Source organism: Narcine bancroftii, chromosome 2 (assembly GCF_036971445.1).
Source record: "Narcine bancroftii isolate sNarBan1 chromosome 2, sNarBan1.hap1, whole genome shotgun sequence".
NCBI lineage: Eukaryota > Metazoa > Chordata > Chondrichthyes > Torpediniformes > Narcinidae > Narcine > Narcine bancroftii.
In genome coordinates, this window is record NC_091470.1 from 211,010,523 (window position 1) to 211,028,433 (window position 17,911).

At 55.4% G+C, this 17,911-nt stretch overlaps 1 protein-coding gene across 3 annotated transcripts in view; it reads left to right on the forward strand.

Moving 5' to 3' along the window:
- Window positions 1-837: 837 nt before the first annotated feature.
- Window positions 838-17,911, forward strand: part of LOC138755055 (frizzled-6-like) — a 74,470-nt gene continuing 57,396 nt past the window's right edge. The window contains exons 1-2 of one of the 3 annotated variants that reach the window (XM_069920246.1): window positions 838-907; window positions 10,515-10,874. In XM_069920246.1, coding sequence (XP_069776347.1) covers window positions 10,623-10,874 — 252 coding nt within the window. In that variant the 5' untranslated portion in view covers window positions 838-907; window positions 10,515-10,622. Of the gene's footprint in view, window positions 908-9,028; window positions 9,212-9,256; window positions 9,352-10,514; window positions 10,875-17,911 lie in introns of those variants that run through there. The other 2 variants (XM_069920245.1, XM_069920247.1) reach the window with 2 other exon arrangements.

Below are 17,911 nucleotides of genomic sequence, written 5' to 3' on the forward strand. Positions count from 1 at the left end.
CACCCAAAACTCTACGTTGATAATATCTATGCAGTTATAGGTATTAGCTGATATATAAAACACATACAATTACAAAAGAGATATTCAGGAAAGTTGTTTCCACTAGTTGGCGAGACAAAAACTAGGCGACGTAGCTTCAAGATTTGGGGGAGTAGATTGGCATAGATGGAGATGAGGAGGAACTGCTTTTCCCAGAGAGTGGTTAATCTGTGGAATTCTCTGCCCAAGGAGTCAAGTTCATTATCATCCTATTGCATTAGTACAACCCGACGGAACAGTGTTCCCCAGGCCTCAGTGGAAAGCACATAGACTCACAAGGCATACAGACAAACATTACATATGCAGAACAAGTATTCATAGATACAAATAAATAAATAAATATGGGGTTATACATGTGAGAGTCTCGGATGGTTAGTGTGAGCAGGTCCTTTGGTCGTTCAGCATTCTCACTGCCCGTGGGAAGAAGCTGTTCCTCAGCCTGGTGGTGCTGGCTTTGATACTCCTGTATCTCTTCCCCAACGGGAGTGGCTGGAAGATGCTGTGTGCAGGGTAGAAGGGATCCTCAATGATTTTGCACACCTCTACAGACGATCCCAGTAGATCACGTCGATGGGGGGTGGGGGAGGGTGGGGGGAGAGAAATTCCAGTGATTGGGAAATTGAGACCCAAGCAGTGGCAGCCAGATTTTTTTAAAATCAGACTCAGTATGAAGAAACTGATTGGGCAATCGAAGTCAGATGACCCAAGCATCACTGTAAAAGTGAAGGACTGTGTGGCGGAGTGGTCAACAATGGAAGGTCATAATGGTAAGGCCTTGAATCAAGGCTTCAGATAGGAGGGGCTTCAGTGGAGGAGAAGTTGAAGTAAGTAAAGGCCACCCGATTCCAGCAACAAAAAGATACAGCAGGTAGGTGCAGGTTTATAGTTATCCTACATATTTTTCCCCCAGTCTTAGGAGGGGGAATGCCAGCCAAGGCAAAGGAATGCTCCTCCTGCAGAATGTGGGTCATCAGCAGGATCCCTTACGACTTCATCTGCTTCTGACAAGTAATTGGATCTGGAGTGGGATGAACTCTGAATCATTTGGGAGGCAGAGGGGATGATGGACAGGAGATACAGGGACACTATCACTCCAAGGAGGCAGGAGAAGAGTAGATGGGTGACAGTCAGGAGAGGGAAAGGGAACAGACAGGCAGTACAGGGCACCCCTGTGGCCGTTCCCCTCCATAACAAGTGTACCATTTTGGAATTTGTTGGGGGATGACCTACCAAGGGCAAGTCACGGCGATCAGGTCTCTGTCACGGAGCCTGATCATATGGCTAAGAGGGAAGGGAGAAGAGGTGACCTGTAGAGCAGATTTTAGTTGAAATCCCACGACCGCAGGTCTGTGGCCAAGTTGGCGGTGCCTGTTAATCATCAGCAGGCCAAAAGGAGCTGGAAACTCTAGGGGAGGACTGGAGCAGGGCTCCAGAGGATAGGTAGATCACCCCCATCTGAGAGGGAGAAGCGGAGGAGACGACCCGCAGGGACGGTGACCATGACGGCGAACCAGTGAGGGGTCTCTGCAGCTGAAGGACCAGTGCATTCAGTGGGCTGCTGGAGACTTGAGGTGAGGAGCCCGTGGAAGTTGTGGGCTGCTGGAGACCACTGTCGGGAAACTTGCGCTGGGCTGTGAGCTGGTGGAGACCATTGTTGGGGGACTCGCACTGGGCTGCAGAATGCTGGAGACTGGCTCAAACTGGCTGGAGGGTCACTTGGTATCAGAACTAGGATGCGGGGTGGTGTCAAGGGCACTGAAGGGTCCCTGACTGTGTCGGAGGTTTGGATCTGGAGCTCAGGTTGTCAATGGTTTTGACTGGACTCTGTGTGGCCATGGGAGTGCTGGAGGTAAATCTATGGACACTCGCTGACTCGGGGGGTGGGGGGGGGGGAAACGGGACAGGTCTCTCTTCTGCTGCTCTCTCTCTGACTGCAAAGTTAATTGCTAAGACAATTCCTGCCAGTGACGAATCTGTCAGCCTTGCAGCAGGAAAAAGGAATTTCATGTAATACGATACTGTTTTATTACTATGATAATAAATTGAATCTTGAATCTTGATTCCATAGTTAGGGGGACAGATAAGAAGTTCTGTGGTAGAGATCGAATATCCCAGGTGGTACGTTGCTTTCCTGGTGCCAGGGTCCGAGATATCTCTGATCAAGTTCACACCATTCTCAGGAGAGAGAGTGAGCCGTCAGATATTGTGGTTCATGTAGGGACCAATGATGGATAGGAAAGGTGAGGAGGTTCTGCAAGGAGAGTTCAGGGAGTTACGCACTAGATTGAAGGACAGGACCCTCCGGGGTAGTGATGTCAGGATCGCTGCCCATGCCACGTACTAGTGGGGTTAGAAGTAGGAGGATAATCAGCTTAGCATGTGGCTACAGACATGGTTCAGAAGGGAGGGGTTCAGGTTTCGGGATCATTGGGCTCTCTCCCAGGGAGGGTCGGAGCTGTTCTGATGGGATGGTCTGATTCTGAACTGGAGAGGTGGGGGGGAATCTATGGATCAATATCCTTGTGGGAAGGTGTGGTGCACTGTTAGCCAGAATCAAAGATTCAGAAACACAAAGATAAAGACTGTACAACAGGCTTTAATCCACAAAGACTTCCACAGAGCCAGGCTGGCTGTGGCTGCAGCAACTCTGAGTGAGGCCTCGGGAGGCCAGCGCAGGCTTATATCCCAGAGGGTGATTGACACTCGACCGGGTGGGGCTTGATCCATTCAGGCTGACTGATTGACAGCTGGCCTGGTGTTGTCCTGTCCCTTTACACTCCTGCAGGTACAGAGGTTGTCCCCTGCAGTAGCCCGGTGGTGTACCACAGAAAGTTTGCTAGTGCTGCTCCAGTGGGTTTAAACTAGATTTGTAGGGGGAGGGGAACCCGAGTGCCAGAGCAGATAGAGGAGTGGAGGAGGGAAAAGATGATGTGAAAATGACATGTAACGTTAACGGGTTGTACGTGGTGGAAAGGTCCTTAGGTGTATCTATTTCAATGTAAGGAATATTGTAGGAAAGGCAGTCTAGCTGAGTGCATGGATTGTCATTTGGAATTATGACATTGTGGCCGTCAGTGAAATTTGGTTGCAGGAGGAACATGACTGGCAGCTCAATGTTCCAGGGTTCATGTTGCTTCAGGTGCCATTGATTGGGGGGGGGGGGTGAAAGGGGGAGGAGTGGCATTGGGAAAATATCACAGCTGTGCTCAGGCAGGGCAGACCAGAGGGCTCCTCTATGGAAGCTATACGGGTGGAGTTGAGGAATGGGAAAGGTTTGACCACACTCATGGGGTTGTATTCTAGACCACCCAATAGTCAGTGAGAATTGGAGGAGCAAATCTGCAGGGAGATGGCAGACACCTGCAGGTAATACAAGGTTGTGATTGTAGGAGATTTTAACTTTAGAAGGACTGGATGGCTTGGAGTTTGTCAAATGTGTTCAGGAAAGTTTTCTAAATCAATTTATAGAGAGAGTGCAGTATTATTAGGGAACAAGACAGGACAGACGACAGACGTATGTGCAGGGACACATTTTGGGTCTAGTAATCGTGTCATTAGATTCAAGTTATTATGGAGAAGGATCGGTCTGGGCCTTGGGTTGAGATTCTAAATTGGAGAAAGGCTAATTTTGAGGAAATGAGAAAGGATCTTGAATGCGTGGATTGGGGTAAGTTGTTTTTGGGCAAGGATGTGTGAGGTAAGTAGATGACTTTCAAAGGTGACATTTTGAGAGTACAGGATTTGTATTTTCCTGTTAGGATTTAAGGCAAATTTACTTGGCACAGGGAACATTGGTTTTCGAGGGATACTGGGGATCTGGTTCGGCAGAAGAGCGAGGTGTTTAACAGGAGTAGGCAACATGGAGAAAACGAGGTACTGGAGGAGTATAAAAATGGCAAAGAAGGTGAACAAAAATCTTAAGGGTTTCTACAGGTATATTAAGAGCAAAGGATAGTAAGGGACAAAATTGGTCCCCTTTGTATGGAGCCAGAAGAGATGGGGTAGATCTTAAATGTTTTTTTTTTCATCAGTATTCACTCAGGAAATGGGCACAGTCGTGGAAAGTAAGGAAAACCATCAGAGAGATCATGGACCTATACACAGTGGTGGATTAACCACAGTGGTGGCTGAGCTTCAGTGAGCCCTCTCCCCTCCCACCCCCCACCCCCACTGACCTTTCCCCCCTGCCCCCTCCTTCATTGAATAAAGTGAAATTGTTCCATTTATGAGCCTTTGGACGTGATGCTCCCACCTGCTGGGATTTGGTTGGAGAAGGGGAGGAAAAACTTCGTTAAAATAAACAAAACTTTACCTGACAGAAGCTGTTTGCGAGCCCCGAATAAGTTGAAAAGTCTGTTAGTTACAAAAGAATAAATAAAATCAGTTGTAAACAAATGGTCTCGATATAAAATGACACAGGGGAAGGGAGAATCTATTTTAAAAATAACCTTCCCGTGAGCGATGCTGCAAGAGCCGAGCTCTGGTGCAGGAGGCAGACGTCAGACTCGCACACCTGTGTATAAACATGAACATTGATTGACAGGTGGCATTGGAACCGGTGGAGCCCAAATTGATAGATGGGACCGTCCCCACTGCTGATTGATAGGTGAATGCAGTGCTTCCATGAGCCTTGATTGACGGGTGGACCCAGGACTAAAGCAAGCCCATATTGACAAGTGGTTACATTGGGGTACCAGTGGTTGTGACGGGCCCCCTCCCTTCTGGGCCCCTAGGCTTCAGCATATTCAGCTTGATGGTTAATCCGTCACTGGCTATACAGATTAAAGAGGAGGAGGAGGTGCTTGCAAATAAGGGTGGATAAATTCCCAGGGCCTGACAAGATATTCCTTTGGACCTTGAAGGAGGTTAGTGTAGAAATCGCAGGGGTTCTGGCAGAAATATTTTAAATGTCCTTAGCCATGGGTTTGGTGCTGGGGGATTGAAGGGTAGCTCATGTTATTCTGTGGTTTAAAAAAGGCTCCAAAAGTAACCTTGCAAATTATAGGCCAGTGAGCCCAATGTCAGTAGTTGGTAAATTAGTGGAAGGTATTCTAAGAGATCAGATATACCCTTATTTGGGTAGTCAGGGACTGATTTAGAATAGTCAACATGGCTTTGTGTGTGGTAGGTCATGTTTAACCAATCTGATAGTTTTTCATGGTTACCAGGAAAGTTGACAAAGGAAAGGCTGTGGATGCTGTCTACTTGGATTTTAGTAAGGCCTTTGACAAGGTCCTACATGGGAACTTAGTCAGAATTGATCAGGTGCTAGGTATTCATGGTGTGATAGTGAATTGGATTTGACAATGGCTGGATGGGAGAATCCAGAGAGTAGTGGTGGATGATGTTTCTCAGCCTGGAGGCCTGTGACTAGTGGTGTGCCTCAGGGATCGGTGCTGGGACCATTATTGTTTGTTATCTTTATCAATAATCTGGATGATAATGTGGCAAATTAGATGAGCAAGTTTGCATATGAGACTAAGATTGGAGACATTATATATAGAGAGGAAAGCTTTCAAAGGGATCTGGATCAGGTGGAAACATGGGCTGCAAAATGGCAGATGCAGACAAGTGTGAGGTGTTCCATTTTGGAAGGACAAACCAAGAAAGGATATACACAGTAATATCAATGATTGAAAAAGTACAGAGAAGATTTACTCAGAAGTTGCCTGGACCTCAGGAACTGTGTTACAGGGAAAGGTTAAACAGGTTAGGATTTTATTCCTTGAAGTGTTGAAGAATGAGGGGAGATTTGATAGAGGTGTTTAAAATTATGAGGGGTATGGACAGAGTAAATGTAGACTGGCTTTTTCCACTGAGGGTAGGTGAGATACAAACCAGAGGACATGGGTTAAGGGTGAAAGGGAAAATGTTTAGGGGAATATGAGGGGGAACCTTCACCCAGAGAGCAGTGAGAGTGTGGAACAAGCTGCCAGCTGAAGTGGTAAATGTGTGCTCAATTTGAGCATTTAAAAAGAATTTGGACAGGTGCTTGGATGGGAAAGGTATGGAGGGCAGGTCTGTGGAGTAAGGCAGAAATATAGTTCAGCACAGAATAGAAGGGCCAAAGGGCCAGTTTTAGTGCTGTTATCTTTAGTTCGATGATCCTCTTGCCACTCTTGTGAATTGACCTCTGATCCATTTCTCACTAGTGCACCTGACATGATGGTGGCTAGTGGCCTTGCCTGCTTCAGTCTTCTCAGGAAGTGCAGTCAGTGTTGTGCCTTCCTGACAAGAGAGGACATGTTAAGTGAACTCCAAGGAACTTGGTGTTCTCCACTCTCTCCATGACAGAGTTGTTGATATGTAGTGGACGATGGTCGTTCCTGGCCCACGATCATCTCCTTCATCTTGTTCACATTAATATTCAGGAAGCAGAACAGGATGCCTCATTAAATATATCCAAGAGAGTTAGATAATTTTTTCATAGTAGGGAAATTATGGGTTATGGGTTAAAGGTGGGTGTGTGAAAATGAGTCAGGCATGATCTTATTGAATGATGAATAAGCTTGATGGGCCGGATGGCCTACACTTCCTCCAATTTCTTCTACATTTGAGCTTGCTACAGAAACCTTTGAGGTGAATACCCTTTCCAGACAGCTGATTCTTCTCTATTAACTCCCTGTGAGAAATTCCAGAAGGACATTGGCCTATCTTTCAACAGACTGTGGTCTTTACAGGGCTGAATGCTGAATGAATGCTAGATATAACGTGTTAGCCTGCTGACAGGAGAACCCTTCTCACTGTACCCAGTACTTGGTCACAAATATGAAAGAACTGAGGTGTAATGGTCAGTTTTTTGTTAACTTTAGGCTGAGGAGTTTGCAGGGAGTGAAATATACATAATTTCCCCAATGCAACTCTGTAGGCTGAAGGCCACGTGCTGTGTAGTACGTAGGCTGGATGTTCAATCCCAGGTTGGATAGGTGTGGGAGTTGGGAGCACGCTGTGGTGGTGTTCTTCATGAGATGTGGGAAAGGGTGTAGGGAAGGGAATGGGGAGGGATGGGATTGGGTATTGGGAGCACGACTGCAGTTGTGTTCTCCACGGGAATGTAGGGAAGGGGTGGGAATGGGAATTGGAAGCACATCTGTAGTGTTCTCCATTGGATGTTGTGAAGGGTATGGGAAGGGATGGGAACTGGGAGCACACTTGTAGTGGTGTTCTCTACGGGATGAGGGGAAGGGTATGGGGAAGGGAGTTGGGAGGGATGGGAATGGGTATTGGGAGCACACCTGCAGTGGTGTCTCCACGGGAATGTAGGGGAGGGGTGGGAATGGGAATTGGAATGGAAATCTGCAGTGTTCTCTATGGGATCTGGGGAAGGGTGTGGGAAGGAATGGGAATTGGGAGCATACCTGTAGTGGAGTTCTCCACGGGATGTAGGGAAGGGTGTGAGGAGGAAGAGGAGGGGAAAGAGGAAAAGGAGGAGGGTAGGGAGAGAGCAGGGATGGACAGGTCATGGAGGGGGTTTGGGAGTGGGGAGAGGAAAAGGAGGAAGGGGGATGAAGGGGGTAGGGGAGAGGGAGAGAAGGGAAGGGAGGAGAGAGGGAATAGAGAGGGGAGGGGGAAGGGATCGGGTGGGGAGGGGATCGGATGGGGAGGGGATCGGGTGGGGAGAGGGGACAAGGGAGGGGAGGGAAAGGGGAAGAGGATGGATAGGGGAGATGGGAGGGGATCGGGTAGGGAGGAGATCGGGTGGGGAGAGGATTGGGTGGGGAGAGGGGAAGGGGATGGGGAGGGGAGAGGGGAAGGGGATGGGGAGGGAAGAGGGGAAGGGGTGGGTGGAGGGGAGAGGGGAAGGGGATAGGGAGAGGGGAAAGGAAAGAGGGGAAAGGGATGGGGAGGGGGGAAGGGGAGGGGGGAAGGGGAGGGGGGGAAGGGGAGGGGGGGAAGGGGAGGGGGGGAAGGGGAGGGGGGAGGAAGGGGAGGGGGGAGGAAGGGGAGGGGGGAGGAAGGGGAGGGGGGAGGAAGGGGAGGGGGAGGAAGGGGAGGGGGGAGGAAGGGGAGGGGGAGGAAGGGGAGGGGGGAGGAAGGGAAGGGGAGGGAGGGGGGGGAGGGGGAGGGGGAGGGGGGGGAGGGGGGAGGGGGGAGGGGAGGGGGAAGGGGTGGGGGGTAGGGATGGGGTGGGGAGAGGGGATGGGATGGGGAGAGGACAGGGGTAGGGACAGGGGAGGGGAGAGGAGACAAGGGAGGGGATGGGAGGGGACAAGGGAGGGGGTAGAAGGGACAAGGGAGGGGAGGAGCGGGGACAAGGGAGGGGAGGGGGTGGGGAGGGGGACAAGGGAGGGGAGGGGGTGGGGAGGGGGACAAGGGAGGGGAGGGGGTGGGGAGGGGGACAAGGGAGGGGAGGGGGTGGGGAGGGGGACAAGGGAGGGGAGGGGGTGGGGAGGGGGACAAGGGAGGGGAGGGGTGGGGAGGGGGACAAGGGAGGGGAGGGGGTAGGGAGGGGGACAAGGGAAGGGAGGGGGTGGGGAGGGGGGACAAGGGAGGGGAGGGGTGGGGAGGGGGGACAAGGGAGGGGAGGGGTGGGGAGGGGGGACAAGGGAGGGGAGGGGTGGGGAGGGGGGACAAGGGAGGGGAGGGGTGGGGAGGGGGGACAAGGGAGGGGAGGGGTGGGGAGGGGGGACAAGGGAGGGGGACAAGGGAGGGGGGACAAGGGAGGGGGACAAGGGAGGGGGACAAGGGAGGGGAGGGGGTGGAGAGTGGGGACAAGGGAGGGGAGGGGGTGAGGAGGAGGGAGGGGAGGGGAGACAGGGGAGGGGAGGGGAGACAGGGGAGACGAGGGAGGGGAGGGAAACGAGGGAGGGGAGGGAAACGAGGGAGGGGAGGGAAACGAGGGAGGGGAGGGAAACGAGGGAGGGGAGGGAAACGAGGGAGGGGAGGGAAACGAGGGAGGGGAGGGAAACGAGGGAGGGGAGGGAAACGAGGGAGGGGAGGGAAACGAGGGAGGGGAGGGAAACGAGGGAGGGGAGGGAAACGAGGGAGGGGAGGGAAACGAGGGAGGGGGAATCGGAAAAGAGGAGGAGTCGGAGAATCCCATCCCACCTCTTATCACCGAGGCCGCAGGGATCGAGCAGAGGCGGGGTCGGGCCGGTCCGGTTGCCACGAGCAGCCGGACGGACGGAGGGAGCCGTAGGCAGAGCCGCAGGCAGAGCCGCCCAGACACGCGGTGAGCGCAGCGCCGGGACCCGGGGGGGGGGAATTCCGTGCTACTCGCCCTGGGTGGAAGCGCCCAGCGCCGGCCCGCCAGCCCGGTCAGAGCCACTCGGTTCCACGGGGACGGGTCTCGGGCGCTGCAACAGCGGGAAGGTTCGCAGATCGGCCTATGGGAACCGATCGGCGTTGGGCCGGGCGGGGGGGGAGGAGGAACTGAGGGAGGACGGAGCAACGGGGAAGGAGGGAAATGGGAGAGATGGAGGGGGGACGAGGGGGAACGGGAGAAGGTGAGGGAGCGGAGGGAAAAGAGGGAGGGGGGGAACAGAGGTCGGAGCATGGATGGAGAGAATGCGAGGTGGAGATGTGGTGGGGCAGATATGGAGGAAGGAGGGGATGGAAGAAAGGAAGGGGAAGGCGGTGTGGGGAGGGATGGAAGGGGAGAGTAGGAGGGAAGGGGAGGTAGTTGGCGGAATTGGGGGATAGAGGATGGCGAAGGAATGGGAGATGGGGTAGGAAGGGAGGGAAGGAAAGAAGAGGGAGGGAAGGGGAAGGAGGAGGAAGAGGAGGGGAGGAAAGGGGAAGGGGAGGGAAGAAGGAGGGGAGAGGGGGCAGGAGGAGGAGGGGAGAAGGGGAAAGGTGAAGAGGGGAAGGGGAGGAGGGAGAGGGTGGAGGAAAAGGAAGTGGAGGGGAGGAGGAGGAGGGTGGAGGAAAAGGAAGGCGAGGAGGAAGAGGGAAGGGGAGGGGAAAGAGGGAAGGGAAGCTGGAGGGAAGTGGTGTCAGGGAAGGAAGCGTGTCTGTTCCACCTGTAGTGACACCAGTCTCTGGTAAAGGGGAAGAGATGCATGAAGTGCTCCCTGCGCATTTTTATGCTTTTGAATGTGAAAAGCCGATATGAACTGGTTTTAGTGTGAGAAGACCGGTAACCGGAGAGTGTTCCTCTTGCTGAAGGGCCCATTCAGTGCCTGTGCCCAGTGTTTTATTGACTAGGAATACTTTCCGTGCTGTGCTGCTCCCACGCAGCTGGGTTCAGTTTGAAGCCCTACTCCATACAGTCCACATGTGCTTGAGATCTGGGCCAAAAGTCTCTGGTTTCCTGGGTGAATTATTTCCTTCTTCGTGCAGTGATTGATAACGTTGGTTATGTATCTTTACCTTTGTTTGACCTGCTGAGTTTTTCATGCTTTGTGTTTTCATTTCAACCAAGGTGACTGCAGACTTTTGTGGTTTGCTATTGGCAAGCTCAGGCTGGGGGGGGGGGGGGGGTGTCCACTGATACAATCCTTTAAGTATTCTAACTCCAGATGTTCTGTTTCCAGGCTTTCCTTCTTTGAAAAGAAGATGAACATGAGGAATTCCAAGACTTCAGAAACATTATTTTGAGACAAAACATAGTTCATGATCAATAGTGCTTGGAAAGAACTGCTATGTCCTGTTATCAAGGAGTGCTTGATTCTGCAAGTGACACTCTTCCTTGCCTGTCCACAATGACAAGTTCATCGCAGATCCTTGTCTGCCTGTCCATCCTGCTGCCATTGGTGCATTGGAGCCAGGGTCACAGCCTCTTCACCTGTGAACCAATCACAATACACCAGTGTGAGGGGCTCTCGTATAACATGACGTTTTTTCCCAATAAACTGGAACACTATGACCAGCACGTGGCTGCAGTTGCAATGGAGGTACGTTTTATTGGCATGCATGCATTTCCGAATCTACATTTTAAAGGTGAATGACTAGGAAAATGCCAGGGCTTAGATCTCATTTCCTTAATTGCAACGTTCAGTTAGTTGTTTTAGCCATCTCCCAGGCATTGGTGTTTGCAGCCAATGTGTTTTGCTGTTGGCTGGTGTGGATGGAACTAGCAAGCAAGAACCATGTTGGACTTCCTAATGATTTGTTTTTCTGTTCACTTTTATCCTCATTCTTGCAAAATGGTTTTCTCTTTTACATTCCACACCTGTTCAATTGCATTGATTGCAAATTAGGAGTTTTTCTCCACTGTCATTGCAAAGGCCTGCACAATGAACTTCACTCCTTTTGATCTAAAATTGCAGGTTGAACAAAGGTGGGTGGAGGAGCAGGTAGTGTTGAGGAAATGGGGAGGCTGCAAAAGGACTTGGAGAATGGGCAGAGAAGTGGCGAATGAAATATAATGTCGGAAAGTGTAAGCTCATGTACCTTGTCAGAAAAATAAACGGGCGGACTATTTTTTAACTGAAAATCCCCAGATGCCAAGGGGCCTGGGAGTCCTTGTGCAGGATTGCCTGAAGGTAAACTCGCATGGGTGGTGAAAAAGGTAAATGCAATGCTGGAATTCATTTAAAGAGGAATAGAATATAAGAGCAGGAATGGGATGTTGAGGGTTTACAAGGCACTGGCGAGACCTCACTTGGAGTATTGTGAGCACTTATCAGAACCAGGATTTATTGTCACGAACAAGTCATGAAATTTGGTGCTTTGCGGCAGCATCAAAAAGCAAAGATTCAGATTATAACCACCTTACAACAATTACTAATAAAACAAAATTACAAAAATAGTACACAAAAAGTGAAGCAGTTCATTGATCATTCAAGAATCTGATGGCAGTGGGGAAGAAGCTGTCCTTGTGCCGTTGAGTGCTTGTCTTTAGGCTCCTGTACCTTTTCTTCCGATGGTAGCAGAGTGAAATGGGCATGGGCTCGTCTCCTCTGCTTCTCCCTCTCAGACGGTGCGCTGGTGCCCTGCTCCAGCCCTCCACTTCCCCGGAATCTGCAGCCCCTTGTGGCTGCTGACAATTAATAGGCGCCGCCATCTTAGGCCCAGACCCACGGTCGTGGGATTTCAACTAAAGCCACCGTCGGCTCCCTTAAAGCCGGTGCGGAGCTGACAGCAGTCGACTGGGTGGCTGGACCCCACGAGAGCGCTACATCTCCGCTCCCTGCGGGTCTGCACCAGTGGCAGCGCTGCCGTTGCAGTGGCTCCGCCAGTGCCGCCAATTTTCGTTTTTGGGTTAGTGTTCCTTTATTGGTTTTAATGCTCCAGTCTCTGCTCAAACACTGTTGGTGAACCAATGAACCATCAGCAAGGCTGTAAATTCTGACTACTGTCAAAAGTACAGTAAAACCTCAGTTATCCGGAATTCAACCAACCCACAGAAAGTTGAGCAAGGTAAATAGGTAAAAAATACTGAGTTTAAGATTGACGTGACTCACCATTAGTTCGCCAATCACACAGAGCACAATCTCAAGTAACCGGAAAATACAATTATCTGGCACCTACCAATCCCCATAGATACTGGATGCCAGGGATTATACTGTAGAAAGAAAACCTGTGTAATTAAACGCCAGTTTGAGCAGAGGGGTCTCGGGCCGTTACAGCTTCGTTCTCATTGACTTGGTCGACTTCATTTTGGACAATGTGGTAGGTTGGGGCTGACCTGATCTAATCCTTGTGATTTTGTGCACCGTTATAAGATTACCCCTTGTCCTCCGGCGCTCCAAGGAATAACGCCCCAGCCTGCTTGACCTCTCTCTGAAGCTCAGGCTCTCCAAGTCCCGGTACTATTCTCTCTGCAGCTTGACAACATCTTTCCTGCAGCACAGTAACCAAATCTGAACACAGTATCCAAATTGGGCCTCACCAACGTCTTACACCACTGCAACATGACCTCCCACCATCGATACTCAAGCACTGTGATCAAGGCCGCGGGTCAGTAAGTGCAGCCAATTTACCAAGGAACTGGTATTGATTCTAAATTTGTAGAGGCACTGGCTAGAGGTTTTGTGCATTTTCATAGGAAAGAAGGGAAGAGGTTCATGTTCTGCATGGGGGTTGGTGATCAGGGCATTCTGCGAGGATCTGTCATGGGACCCCTCCTCTTACCTGAATGAGGAAGGGTGGATTAGTGAGTTTGCAGGTGACATAAGGTAGATGGTGCTGTGGAGGGTTGCCAAAGGGACATTGCTAGCATGCAGAGCTGGGCTTGGAAGTGATCGGTGGAGTTCAACCCAGAGAAGTGTGAAGTGGTTCATTTCAGTAGGTTAACTTTGAAGGCAGAGTACGTTAACGGGAGGATTCTGAGTAGTTTGGACAAAATGAAAGATTTTGATGTCCATGGCTATAGGACACTCAAAGACTGAAAATGGCTGGTGCGGAGGGTGGAGTCACAGTGCTCCCACTGGGTCCATCCTCCCAGTCTGACTGCCATCAGCTGAGGGTTATTTTATTTAAAATCCCACGATCGTGGGGTCTGCGCCCCATATGGAGGTGCCTGTGATCGACAGCAGCTATGAGGGGTGGCATACTCCAGGGAAGCAGAGGATGGGTGCAGGGTACCCAAAAACGGGGAGAACACCCACCATTTTTGAAGGAGAAGCAGAGGAGACATCTCACGGGACGGTGATCATGGCAGTGGACCAGTGAAGGGCTCTGAGGCTGTGGGCTGTTGGTGAATTGAGGCGGGGAACTCATGCAGACTGTGGGCTGCTGGTGACTGTGGTCGAGGGATTCACATCGGGCTGCAGACAACTGGAGACTGGCTGGAGGGGTACCAGGTTTTGGAACTGGGATGCGAAAGGGTTCCGTGTCGCAGGTTTGGATCTGGAGCTCGGGCTGCCGATAGTTTGGACTGGACTCTGTGTGACTGCAGGGGCTGTAGGAGCTCTGGAGGAGAATCTACGGATGCTTGGTGACTCCGGGGGAGAGACTCTCTTTTGCTTCTCTCTCTCTTACCCCACTTGGAACATTGTGTTCAGTTCTTGTCTCCTCATTGCAGGAAAGATGTGGATATGGTAGAGGGTGCAGAGGAGATTTACCAGACGTTTCCTGGATTGGAGAGCAGGCCTCGTCAGGATAGGTTGAGTGAACTGGGTCTTTTCTAGGAGCGTTGGAGGATGAGGGGTAACCTGATAGAGGTGTACGAGATGATGAGAGGCATTGATTTTGTGGACGGCCAGAGGCTTTATCCCAGGGTTGAAATAGCAACACGAGGGGGCATAGTTTGGAGGTGCTTGGGAGTTAGTATGGGGGGGTGAATGCAAGAGGTTCTTCACACAGAGAGTGGTGGGCACAGGGAATGCACTGCCAGCAACGGTGGTGGAGCCAGAACAACAGGATCTTTTAAGAGACTATTGGACAGGCACCTGGAGCTGAGAACAATGGAGGGTGACACAGGGAAATTCTAGGCAGATGTTAGAGTGGATTATTTTGTCAGCACAGCACTGTGGGTCAGAGGGTCTGCGCTGTGCTGTCGATTTCTGTGCTCTACGACCTAATGTAAGTAAAACTTTAAAATGGGTTGAGGGTGTTCAAACACAAATCTTTGATGGCTGGCAGATTCTGAGAAGGCAGTTGGAAAAGCAGGTAGGATATTTGGTTTAAACAAGAATATCTGCAGATACTGGGGTTGTGTGCAATACACATATGGAAAATCAAACATTCCAGCCCAGCACAGGCCATTCAGCCCACAATGCTGTGCTGTCCTATTGGACCTGCTCTACAGCAATTTACTTTTTCTACACCTCTCACCTGTAACCTCTTTTACTTGCAGCCATTTACCATGTTTTGGATGTTCCTATTGTACCAGGCACCCACCGCCCTGGCAACGCGTCCCAGGCACCCACCGCCCTGGCAACGCGTCCCAGGCACCCACCGCCCTGGCAACGCGTCCCAGGCACCCACCGCCCTGGCAACGCGTCCCAGGCACCCACCGCCCTGGCAACGCGTCCCAGGCACCCACCGCCCTGGCAACGCGTCCCAGGCACCCACCGCCCTGGCAACGCGTCCCAGGCACCCACCGCCCTGGCAACGCGTCCCAGGCACCCACCGCCCTGGCAACGCGTCCCAGGCACCCACCGCCCTGGCAACGCGTCCCAGGCACCCACCGCCCTGGCAACGCGTCCCAGGCACCCACCGCCCTGGCAACGCGTCCCAGGCACCCACCGCCCTGGCAACGCGTCCCAGGCACCCACCGCCCTGGCAACGCGTCCCAGGCACCCACCGCCCTGGCAACGCGTCCCAGGCACCCACCGCCCTGGCAACGCGTCCCAGGCACCCACCGCCCTGGCAACGCGTCCCAGGCACCCACCGCCCTGGCAACGCGTCCCAGGCACCCACCGCCCTGGCAACGCGTCCCAGGCACCCACCGCCCTGGCAACGCGTCCCAGGCACCCACCGCCCTGGCAACGCGTCCCAGGCACCCACCGCCCTGGCAACGCGTCCCAGGCACCCACCGCCCTGGCAACGCGTCCCAGGCACCCACCGCCCTGGCAACGCGTCCCAGGCACCCACCGCCCTGGCAACGCGTCCCAGGCACCCACCGCCCTGGCAACGCGTCCCAGGCACCCACCGCCCTGGCAACGCGTCCCAGGCACCCACCGCCCTGGCAACGCGTCCCAGGCACCCACCGCCCTGGCAACGCGTCCCAGGCACCCACCGCCCTGGCAACGCGTCCCAGGCACCCACCGCCCTGGCAACGCGTCCCAGGCACCCACCGCCCTGGCAACGCGTCCCAGGCACCCACCGCCCTGGCAACGCGTCCCAGGCACCCACCGCCCTGGCAACGCGTCCCAGGCACCCACCGCCCTGGCAACGCGTCCCAGGCACCCACCGCCCTGGCAACGCGTCCCAGGCACCCACCGCCCTGGCAACGCGTCCCAGGCACCCACCGCCCTGGCAACGCGTCCCAGGCACCCACCGCCCTGGCAACGCGTCCCAGGCACCCACCGCCCTGGCAACGCGTCCCAGGCACCCACCGCCCTGGCAACGCGTCCCAGGCACCCACCGCCCTGGCAACGCGTCCCAGGCACCCACCGCCCTGGCAACGCGTCCCAGGCACCCACCGCCCTGGCAACGCGTCCCAGGCACCCACCGCCCTGGCAACGCGTCCCAGGCACCCACCGCCCTGGCAACGCGTCCCAGGCACCCACCGCCCTGGCAACGCGTCCCAGGCACCCACCGCCCTGGCAACGCGTCCCAGGCACCCACCGCCCTGGCAACGCGTCCCAGGCACCCACCGCCCTGGCAACGCGTCCCAGGCACCCACCGCCCTGGCAACGCGTCCCAGGCACCCACCGCCCTGGCAACGCGTCCCAGGCACCCACCGCCCTGGCAACGCGTCCCAGGCACCCACCGCCCTGGCAACGCGTCCCAGGCACCCACCGCCCTGGCAACGCGTCCCAGGCACCCACCGCCCTGGCAACGCGTCCCAGGCACCCACCGCCCTGGCAACGCGTCCCAGGCACCCACCGCCCTGGCAACGCGTCCCAGGCACCCACCGCCCTGGCAACGCGTCCCAGGCACCCACCGCCCTGGCAACGCGTCCCAGGCACCCACCGCCCTGGCAACGCGTCCCAGGCACCCACCGCCCTGGCAACGCGTCCCAGGCACCCACCGCCCTGGCAACGCGTCCCAGGCACCCACCGCCCTGGCAACGCGTCCCAGGCACCCACCGCCCTGGCAACGCGTCCCAGGCACCCACCGCCCTGGCAACGCGTCCCAGGCACCCACCGCCCTGGCAACGCGTCCCAGGCACCCACCGCCCTGGCAACGCGTCCCAGGCACCCACCGCCCTGGCAACGCGTCCCAGGCACCCACCGCCCTGGCAACGCGTCCCAGGCACCCACCGCCCTGGCAACGCGTCCCAGGCACCCACCGCCCTGGCAACGCGTCCCAGGCACCCACCGCCCTGGCAACGCGTCCCAGGCACCCACCGCCCTGGCAACGCGTCCCAGGCACCCACCGCCCTGGCAACGCGTCCCAGGCACCCACCGCCCTGGCAACGCGTCCCAGGCACCCACCGCCCTGGCAACGCGTCCCAGGCACCCACCGCCCTGGCAACGCGTCCCAGGCACCCACCGCCCTGGCAACGCGTCCCAGGCACCCACCGCCCTGGCAACGCGTCCCAGGCACCCACCGCCCTGGCAACGCGTCCCAGGCACCCACCGCCCTGGCAACGCGTCCCAGGCACCCACCGCCCTGGCAACGCGTCCCAGGCACCCACCGCCCTGGCAACGCGTCCCAGGCACCCACCGCCCTGGCAACGCGTCCCAGGCACCCACCGCCCTGGCAACGCGTCCCAGGCACCCACCGCCCTGGCAACGCGTCCCAGGCACCCACCGCCCTGGCAACGCGTCCCAGGCACCCACCGCCCTGGCAACGCGTCCCAGGCACCCACCGCCCTGGCAACGCGTCCCAGGCACCCACCGCCCTGGCAACGCGTCCCAGGCACCCACCGCCCTGGCAACGCGTCCCAGGCACCCACCGCCCTGGCAACGCGTCCCAGGCACCCACCGCCCTGGCAACGCGTCCCAGGCACCCACCGCCCTGGCAACGCGTCCCAGGCACCCACCGCCCTGGCAACGCGTCCCAGGCACCCACCGCCCTGGCAACGCGTCCCAGGCACCCACCGCCCTGGCAACGCGTCCCAGGCACCCACCGCCCTGGCAACGCGTCCCAGGCACCCACCGCCCTGGCAACGCGTCCCAGGCACCCACCGCCCTGGCAACGCGTCCCAGGCACCCACCGCCCTGGCAACGCGTCCCAGGCACCCACCGCCCTGGCAACGCGTCCCAGGCACCCACCGCCCTGGCAACGCGTCCCAGGCACCCACCGCCCTGGCAACGCGTCCCAGGCACCCACCGCCCTGGCAACGCGTCCCAGGCACCCACCGCCCTGGCAACGCGTCCCAGGCACCCACCGCCCTGGCAACGCGTCCCAGGCACCCACCGCCCTGGCAACG